The 10203-nt window shown below is 42.5% G+C and overlaps 1 protein-coding gene across 1 annotated transcript; it reads left to right on the forward strand.

The window, feature by feature from the left end:
• Positions 1-4541: 4541 nt before the first annotated feature.
• Positions 4542-6510, forward strand: LOC117348714 (C2 calcium-dependent domain-containing protein 4C-like). Its single transcript, XM_033921132.1, has 2 exons — positions 4542-4733; positions 5003-6510. The coding sequence occupies exons 1-2, from the start codon at positions 4676-4678 to the stop codon at positions 6334-6336; spliced, it is 1392 nt and encodes a 463-aa protein (XP_033777023.1). The 5' UTR covers positions 4542-4675; the 3' UTR covers positions 6337-6510.
• Positions 6511-10203: the final 3693 nt, after the last annotated feature.

The following is a 10203-nucleotide window of genomic DNA, read 5'->3' on the forward strand; positions in this document are numbered from 1 at the left end:
AGACCCAGACAACCGCAGCCTGTTCTTTGCTGCCCCTAAGATGCTGCCACCCTGATTGACCATGTAGTCTCGCCTAACAGTTGGTCTGGCCCTTGTGGCTTGAAAGATGATACTTCAGTGGTTCCAGCTGCATCAACCACACCATCTTTATGCTCAACTGAGGCAGGATGCCTTCCTGTTCACTCAAATTGGAAGCTCTTCCTCCTGCACAATTCATAGCATCAAGTTGCCATAGATCAGTGGTCACAAACTCAAACCCTTTGCAGGGCCACATTTTGGAGTTGTAGGTACTTGGAGGGCCTCAGAAAAAATAATTAATGTCTTAGAAATGACAATTTTGCATGAGGTAAAACTCTATAGTTTATTAATCTTTCCTTTTGGCTAAGACTTATTAATAATATTGTAATTTATAGCTAAAGAGACTGTTGTATTTACTTTTGTGATTATGATAAACATACTGAGGGCCTCAAAATAGTACCTGGCGGGCTGCATGTGGTCCCCGGGCTGCGAGTTTGAGACTAGAGAATGACACAATAACAAAATTCATCACCGTCCCCGTCCCCGCGGATAACCACGGGAAACCATCTTCATGTCATTCTTTAAAGAGAGAGGGAAGAATCAGAGTATAATTGGGCACAACCACTGACCCGCAAGCTTTGCTTTGAAGAATGCTGGTGTAGAAGGACCGAGGTTGAAATGGACACTAGAAAATGACAAGAGATTATTTCCCGCGGTTATCCGCAGGGATGGGAACGGTGATGAATTTTGTCACCGTGTCATTCTCTATTTGAGACCACTGCCATAGATGGTCCTGTAAGTGGGTATGTTCAGCAGAATTTGTAGCTCTGAGCTCAAAGGTGTTTCCAGGCCAAGGGAGTCTCCAAAGGCTCCACTGACAAACCCATCTGTGCAGAGCCAGTTCAAACAACAATTAGACGCTCCAGGATCTGCAAGAAAGACTGTCAGGTAGGCAAGTAAAAATGAACAGAAACACAGAGCCTCTGCTACCCTATCAGTAGCAGAGGTTGCCACTATCTTGGATCCCAATAAATATATTTATGTGCACAAAGTGTTCCTTAGTTGCCCTTTTTCCTTTGTTTCCCCAAAAAACATAACCAGAGGTCAAATGCAGTCTGTGGCATTTTAACACCATGTTCCTTGTTTTCATGTCTCAGTTATTATTGTTTTGAAAACTAGGCACCCAGAAGTGTAACACCCAGAAGTGGCAATTTCTGGGTTATGAAGACAGGCTGAATGTCAGGGATTCAAGACAAATCTCAGAAGGGCTACATCTAACTCCAGATTACCTCTATTTCACAAAACAGGTGAAAGGCTGGCTCTTTACCCAAGCCTTTAATATATAGGATGATTATACACTCATTCTGCACCAGGACTAGCCTGCCACACACATTAACTACTGTAAATAAGTTCCTTATACATTGTTTAACCATATAAACAACTTGCCTTGACTTTAATCACCCATCTGTTTATCCCAATGCACTCTCTACCATCCATCTTGTCCCCATCTAATATCTGCATTTGACCCCTCAGCTATAGGATAGGCTGTATTATAGAAAAAAAATTAGTGTCAAATCTATATTATTTGAATGTTATGAATTGTGCTTATTACATGCTTCATAAGTATTATGTCTCCCTTTTAGTATGTATTATATATCTCTTATTTGAATTTCAGTGCTGTTAAGTATGTTTTTAAACTGTTTCATGTTAGTCATATTAATAAGTTTCAATTTACTGATTTTGACTTTACTTTGTTCATTGGATTTATGTTTATATTTATTTATTTATTCAATTTTCTATACTGTTCTCTCAGGGGAGCTCAGAATAGTTTACATGAATTTATTCAGCTACTCAAGCATTTCCCCTGTCTGGCCCAGTGGGCTCAAAATCTATCTAATGTACCTGAGGCAATGGGGGGATTAAGTGATTTACCCAGGCTCACAAGGAGCAGTGTGGGTTTGAACTAGCAACCTCAGGCTGCTGTTACTGTAGCTTTAACCCAGTGTATCTCATAATGTGTGCCTCCTGAGATTCCAAGTGTGCCGTGACACACTGAGGAGGAAGAGAAGCACCTGCCAGCTGACTTCCCTATGCGGTACAGCGCCAGCGCTGTCCGATTCGCCAAAGGCCTGCATGTTTCCCCCTTCTTTCTAGCGTCCTCTGGCTTCCCCCCTGGCCTCCTGGTCTCACCTTGAAAGCTAATCACAGCAGCCTGCAGAGGATCGCCGGTAGGTAAAATGATTTCATTTTCAATATAGTGATTGAAATGTGTCATTTTTGAGAATTTATATCTGCTGTGTATATTGTGTGTGTATATGAAAAATGAATGGAAAAAAAAAATTGCATTACAATTAGTAAAGGGGATGGGGATTTGGAGCAGAGCTTGGGCCTAGGGAGGTCTGTGGTTGGGGTACTCAGTTGATATTTGTTAGACTTAGGAGGTACTTAGATTGAAGTAGTTGAGAAAGTAGGAGGAGTGTGTGGCGCAGGGGTTGGATCTACAGCTTCAGCACCCTGGGATTGTGGGTTCAAACCCCGCACTGCTCCTTGTGACCCTGGGCAAGTCACTTAATCCTCCATAGCCCCAGGTACGTTAGATAGATTGTGAGCCCACCGGGACAGAGAGGGAAAATGCTTGAGTACCTGATTGTAAAAACCGCTTAGATAGGCGGTATATAAAATCCTAATAAACTTGAAAACTTGAGAAACACTGCTGTAGACAATCAGCTGGCGCCAGTGCCTCTCCTTCTCTCCAGCCCTCTATCCTGCTGACACCCCCTCTCAGGGCCTCTGCACATGCACGGATGTCGCATGCACGCTGAACCGGAACATACGCAGGTACGGCTAGTCTCAGTTAGGGCGCTGGTCTTTGACCTAAGGGCCATCGCGTGAGCGGACTGCTGGGCACGATTGACCACTGGTCTGGCCCAGCAGCGGCAATTCTTATGTTCTGTCTGGCATTTGCTTTGGGTCCCCAATACCTGCCTCAAATTGAAGAAGGCATAGTCTACAGCAGTGGTCTCAAACTCGCGGCCCGGGGGCCACATGTGGCCCGCCAGGTACTATTTTGAGGCCCTCGGTATTCTTATCATAATCACAAAAGTAAAATAAAACAGTTTCTTGATCATAGGTCTCTTTAGCTATAAATGACAATATTATTATTCAGACTTAGCCAAAAGGAAAGATTTATAAATTAGAAAGAGTTTTACCTCATGCAAAATTGTCATTTCTTTAATAAGACATTAACTAATTTTTTCTGAGGCCCTCAAGTACCTACAAATCCAAAATGTGGCCCTGCAAAGGGTTGGAGTTTGAGACCACTGGTCTACAGCCAGGTATTAGGCCCCATCAAGTTTCAGCATGATTGACTGACCTTGAACAGAACAATGAAATTGCATCTGCACATCCTTGAAAACAATTTAACATTCTAGAAATGATTTATTTAAAATGTAACATTTTATGAAGACAAGGACAGTGAATCATTTTGTAATCATTATAATATCTTACATTTAGGATCAAGGACTTTGTTTAAAAGTATACCAGGGGATGCTGAAAAGTTCTTAGCCCCAACTTCCTAAATTCTGAGCATTATTTTGCCACTGTAGCTGAAAAGAGTGTTATTTGTTTAAGTGCCAATTTACAGAAACGAAATTTTTTGTTTTTGACAGTTTCAGAATTCAGATCATTGATTGAACCATATCCACTTCATTCTCTTCTTGGTCGGGCTGAGAACTTTTCAGCACCCCCCCCCTTTTTTTTCCTCTGTTTCCCAAAAATGTTTTATTCCAGTCTAAATAAATTCTATAACACATATACATACACCAGCACTGGAGAAATGTAAAACCTTAATTAAAAATGAATTATGTACACTGCATAAATTGGATATTTCCATAAACAGAGAATCTATTCATACTGAATTATGCAGGATCCTGGGTCCCAGCAGTGCAAGATAGGACACTTAGGAAATTATCAAGGCTCTCATTTAAAGAAACATAAAGACTTCTATTAAAAAAAAGAAATATAATAGAAAAAATTGTAACTCCAGCAATCCTCCAGCCACAGTGCTTACTGGAGCAGTGGACTAATAGTGCAGCAACAGGGTTTTAATTTCCCACTGCAGCTCCTTGTGACTCTGGACAAGTATAATCATTATGATAATAATAATAACTTTATTTTTGTATACCGCCATACCCAGGGAGTTCTAGGCGGTTCACATTAATCAAAGTTACAAACAATAGTGAACAATTGACAAACAATGATGTCGTCTCAGATTAAAAAAAAATAAGTACTGAATCTATATATAATATGTAAATCGCTTAGGCGGTATACTAAATCTCATCCCCTTCCCCAGAATTCTGCAAAGAACAGAAAAAACAGCTTGCTCCTATTTTTTTTTTTTCTTGCTAGACCTTCCGCACCACTGCAGACGGAAGAAGAGCACGGTATTTCATGATGTCACTTAAGACCTGCCTCTCTGGGTGGGGTTTTAGGACGGGGTTCGTCAGACGTCCCTGAATTTAAAGAGCAACGACAGAGGCGGCGAAGCTGCGCTCCCGGTTCACAGAAAGAATAGCTTCGATGGGAAGGTCGTCGAGTTCTGAGGAGGCGTGGTTAGAACGCCGAGAGAATTTTCTGATTGGCTGCAAAACTGACATAAATGAGAAGAGCTGGATCTTTTAGAGCTCGCGTATGCCTCTGCAGCATCAGAATTGAAGGTATGTATGCATCATGTTCACCCCTTATAAATCTGGAAATTTAAAACCGGTTTGCTGAAATGTCTTTACCATGCGTTTCCCTTTAGAGGTGGAAGCTGCAATGATTAGTTTCTCAAATAAAGTTGCATGAAAACGGGGTGGGGAATTGAAAAAAAAAGATAGATTTCTATGTAAAAGTCGCAGCCATACCAAGAGTGTCAAAACTTCGGATGCTTTCTTAACGATAGCAATAGCAAATTTTTGCTCTTTTTTTCCCCGGTGTTGTGCAGGTGCGAGGAGCGCGATTGTCGCCGGTTCTGTTCTACAGAAACTTCTTGCGAACCTCTCGATGTGGCTGCTGGACAGGTTACGGGACACGGCGGAAAGCAGCAGCAGCAGCAGAAGCCGCGGAGCTCTGTCCTTCTCCTGCCTGGAGATCGACCGCATCATGCCGGGGAAACAGCGACTCTCCCCCGACAGATTCCAGAGGTGGGCGGCGTTCCCCAACGTGCTGACCCCCGACCAGATCCCCGAATTCTGCATCCCTCCCAGGCTGACGGCCCACCCGGAGCTCGGGCCGGCCCCTCACCACAGATCTTCTCCCGCTCTCCACGTGGCCGTCTCGGAGCCCGGAGGCTGGGCCTTCGCGGAGCGGCACGTCGCCCGGCTCGAGAGGGCCGGGGATACCAACGCCGACCCTCAGTCGCAGGCCGCGCTGTCCCTGCCGCATCTGCCCAAAGCCCAAACCTCCTACGGCTTTTGCACCTTGCTGGAAAGCCCCCACACCAGGAGAAAAGAGTCCCTCTTCCACGGCGGCCCCGTCAACTTACTGGCGAAACCCTCCGCGCGCCCGAGATCTAGATCCGGCACCTGTTGCCAAGGGGCTTCTCCTTCGCTCAGAGTTAACCCCGTGCCTGCCAGGCTGTCTCCCAGAAACGTACCGCCGCACGGACAAGGGACTTTGGACAGTGACACCACCTCTTCCGCCGAATCGTCTCCCTTCGGTTCGCCTCTTCTCCACCGATCCAGCTCCCTGTTCAAAGCGCTAAGCCAAGAGCGACTATTTTGCAGGGCGTTCAAAGTCCCCAACAAATCTGTCATGACCAGGAACAACTCGTTGTCCACGGAGGAGGGGAGCTCCACGGACAGTAGCCCGAGCGTCATCAGGAGGGCGTCGGAGGGCTTGATCGAGCCTGCATCCCCGGAGATGTTCCCGCTAGACCTGGTGTACAGCAGGGAGAGGTTTGTCCGGGAAAACACGGTGCATCTGGACAGAGGAGGCCTGCTGAGGCTGTCCGCCGAGTACTGTCCGCGAAACGCAAGGCTTCGGATCCGCTTGATTAGCGCCGAAGGACTTTATCATACGTCGGTGAACTCAAAGAGCATCAACTGTTGCGTCAGTCTGTCTCTCGGGCCAGGGAAAGTGCAAAGACAGAAAAGCACCGTGATAAGGAAAAGCAGGAACCCGATTTTCAATGAGGATTTTTTCTTTGACGGTATATGCAAAGAGGACCTTTTTAACAGATCTATAAAATTAAAAGCTGTGAATAAGGGTAACAGTATGAAAAGAGACTTTGTGTTAGGGAAGTGCGAACTCCGCTTAATAAGCATCTTGCCAGTATAAAAAAAAAATGGATATATTTATTTATTTTTGTATTAAGTATATATGTTTTCAATAAAATTCATCTTTATTACAGGGACTATTTTCTCCTTTTGTATTTTCATAGTTTTCAATGGAAGCTGCACATTACAGTAAAAAAAAAATAATAATAAATTTCTATCTATGGTTAATGCCTGACACAACAATTCTTGGAGTGTTAAGCAAGGCGCATGATAGGTAAACAGTTTGTTTTCATTTCTTGGATGAATAGTCCCCAACCCACCCAAAAACAAAACAAAACATAGTGCATTTTGTAGTGCTAGCTGCAGTAGTAATAGCTCTGACACTCATAGGAATTCTGTGAGCATTGGCGCTGTTAAAGCTATGGCCGGTGCTATAAACCACGCTACAGTTTTGTAAAAGGGGGGTTAATTACTGTAGCGAATGATGTAGAGAAACCGTATTTTTGTAACACTAGACTAAAAATTTTTGGAAGCAAATTAACATCTAATATTCTTATAGTTTGAGATAATTTCTTATAGTGTAAGCAGCTTTTAGAATTGAGTAACTTTAATATTAATGTAATAACTACAGGTAGATTAATTTAAGACTATAAGAACAGCCATATCTGAAGGTGATTTGAAAAATTTGGTTTAAAAAAAAAAGCAAGTTACACAACATATTCTCTATCGAGGGCTATACACTTACCTCCTCTTTTACAAAACTGTAGCGCGGTTTTTAGTGCTGGCCGTGAATTCCTATAAGCTTCGGAGCTGTTACCAACACAGCCAACGCTAAAAACTGTGCGACGGTTTTGTAAAGGGGAGGGGGAGGTTAGTCCAGCGAGCTTTCATTGGGTTTTTTTTTTCTACGCTGTTTTTCCTACAATATGAAAAAACCGGAAGCTTGCTGGACTAAGTGCGTAGCCCTCGATGGAAACTATGGGCTCCTTTTACGAAGGTGCACTAGGGCTTTAACGTGTGGAATAGCGCATGCTAAATTGCGCACTAGCTGCTACCACCTCCTTTTGAGCAGGCGGTAGAGTTTCAACTAGCGCGCACTATAGCACGCGCTAATCTGGTGCGTGCGCTAAAAACGCTAGCGCACCTTCGTAAAAGGAGCTCTATGTTGTTTAACTTGATTTTTTTTACCAAACTTTTCAAAACCACCCTTGTATCTTTATGAAAAACTGATTCAGAAGAATGGTAAAACAATCTTTCTACTGTATATGAAATCTGTATATGTATGATCTAAGCTGATTTAAGTTTCCATAACCATTGACTGTTAGACCTGAATTATTCAAAATATATTGAAAAATTGACTAATGAAGATTTATGGTGGAAACTACCCATATTGAAATTAACCTACCCGAGTGACATAAATATTCAATATACCATAATATAGTCACTATAACAGGGAAAAGTGCATATACCAGCTCTTCTTTACTGCTCAGGGAAAAAGGCCTCAGAATCGGAGCCCTACGCACAGTCTTATCATAGACTGAAATAGTCAGTGTAGTTTTTATTGCTCCATGCTCCAGTCATCGGCCAAAAAACCTGATTACTATTCTTTTAAAATTTTTCTAGGTTTATAATTTAGTTTAGTGTTTTTAACTTTTTTTGACTTTTGTTGCTTAGTCTATGATATAAAGTATCATGCAACACTTTTCAAAGGTTGCCAGAAATGCACTTATCCCTTAATTTGAAAAAAAGTGACAGCTAACTACTTATTTTAGTCAAATGATTGTACTGAAAAATGCCGACGCAGCCGGCGTTTCACGGGATTTATTCTTATTAGAGAATGACACAGTGACAAAATTCATCACCGTTCCCGTCCCCGCGGGAAACCATCTTCATGTCATTCTTTAAGGAGAGGGAAGAATCAGAGTATGAATGGCCACAACCACTGACCCGCAAGCTTTGCTTTGAAGAATGCTGGTGTAGAAGGACTGAGGTTGAAATAGACACTAGAAAATGACATGGGATTATTTCCTGCGGTTATCCGCGGGGACGGTGATGAATTTTGTCACCGTGTCATTCTCTAATTCTTATCCGCTGTTTCAGGGCCAGTGTTACAGCATCAAGACATATTACTGCTACAACCTGTTGTAGCAGTAATATGTCTTGATGCTGTAACACTGGCCCTGAAGCAGCGGATAAGAATAAATCCTGTGAAACGCCGGCTGCGTCGGCATTTTTCAGTAGAATCATTTGACTAAGATAAGTAGTTTGCTGTCACTTTTTTTCAAATTAAGGGATAAGTGCATTTCTGGCAACCTTTGAAAAGTGTTGCATGATACTTTATAGTATAGACTAAGCAACAAAAGTCAAAAAAAAGTTAAACACTAAACTAAATTATAAACCTAGAAAAAATTTAAAAGAATAGTAATCAGGTTTTTTTGGCCAATGATTGGAGCATGGAGCAATAAAAACTACACTGATTATTTCAGTCTATGATAAGACTGTGCTAAAACATCATTCAAATGATACTATTAACAATGTATCCGAATTTTGCAGCCACTATAAATGCTCCAAATGCCACCCCCCCCCCCCCCAGCTTTAACATAGTCCTTTTAGGAAGTTCTTAACAACTTTGTTGATCGGTCCCTGTGGCAGGCAAGCAGTCCTAGATCCGCTGCCAACACCTTGCCCTTGGCTTTTCTGATCTGAAATGCTCTTAAATAAATTATCTGTAACTTATCAGATATAAATTATTCAAATTATTGCTTAAAAGTCTACGTCACTGTGGCATCAACAGTAGGCTGGTACCCTCATTGGTTTTACTTTTATTTTTTTTCTTCAAATAATGGCAGTTTAATAATGAAAACATTTTTAAACACATGAAAATAGCTAGGTAGTCATACTAAAAAGTCTGTAATTTCACCTTGTTAAAGATAATTTCATTCTATTCGGCACATAAACGTACCTAGATAGTAACAACAAATCAAGATGTAAAATTTCATGGTGAAATTCTAAGCACTTACAACACGAGTCTCAAAGTCCCTCCTTGAGGGCCGCAATCCAGTCGGGTTTTCAGGATTTCCCCAATGAATACGCATGAGATCTATGTGCATGCACTGCTTTCAATGCATATTCATTGGGGAAATCCTGAAAACCCGACTGGACTGCGGCCCTCAAGGAAGGACTTTGAGATCCCTGACACAAGCATTTGCTGAGAAAACAGCAACAAAGCTCTAGGACAGGGGTAGGCAATTCCAGTCCTCGAGAGCCGGAGCCAGGTTAGGTTCTCAGGATAGCCACAATAAATATGCATGAGATAGATTTGCATCCCAAGGAGGCAGTGCATGCAAATCCATCTCGTGCATATTCATTGTGGTGATCCTGAAAACCTGACCTGGCTCTGGCTCTCGAGGACCAGAATTGCCTACCCTGCTCTAGGAGGTTACTTCCTTATGGGGTCCTTTTAATAAGGTGCGCTAACCAGCTTAGCACGCGCTAAATGCTAAGATGCCCATAAATCGGTTAGCACACCTTATGTTTGCTCAATGCTGCCATTTCAGGTGCACCGATCAGTGATTTACAGAATAAAAACCAAATGCCAAAAGGTACATGAAATGAATGCCATAAAATGACAGGACAGAAATCGCTCAAATCACATACACCCCTCCTTTACAAAGCCGCACTAGCATTTTTAGCACCGGCCACCGCGGTAACCGCTCCGACACTCATTGAATTTCTATGAGCATCCAAGCTGTTACTATCACGGCCAGCGCTAAAAACGTGTGGCTTTGTGAAGGAGGGGATACCGGTAAATAGTAATTAACGAAGGCCAAATTCAGTGCCATTAGTTAGTGTAGGCCAAGAGTTCTCAAATCGGTCCCGGTCAGGTTTTCAGGCTATCTACAATGAATATGTATAAACTTGATTTGCA

This window comes from Geotrypetes seraphini, chromosome 14 (assembly GCF_902459505.1).
Source record: "Geotrypetes seraphini chromosome 14, aGeoSer1.1, whole genome shotgun sequence".
Taxonomy (NCBI): domain Eukaryota; kingdom Metazoa; phylum Chordata; class Amphibia; order Gymnophiona; family Dermophiidae; genus Geotrypetes; species Geotrypetes seraphini.

Coding starts and splice junctions, on each gene's coding strand:
- LOC117348714 (XM_033921132.1), top strand. CDS start 4,676: ATGAGAAGAGCTGGATCTTTTAGAGCTCGCGTATGCCTCTGCAGCATC. Junction 4,734..5,002: donor CTGCAGCATCAGAATTGAAG/GTATGTATGCAT, acceptor GGTGTTGTGCAG/GTGCGAGGAGCGCGATTGTC.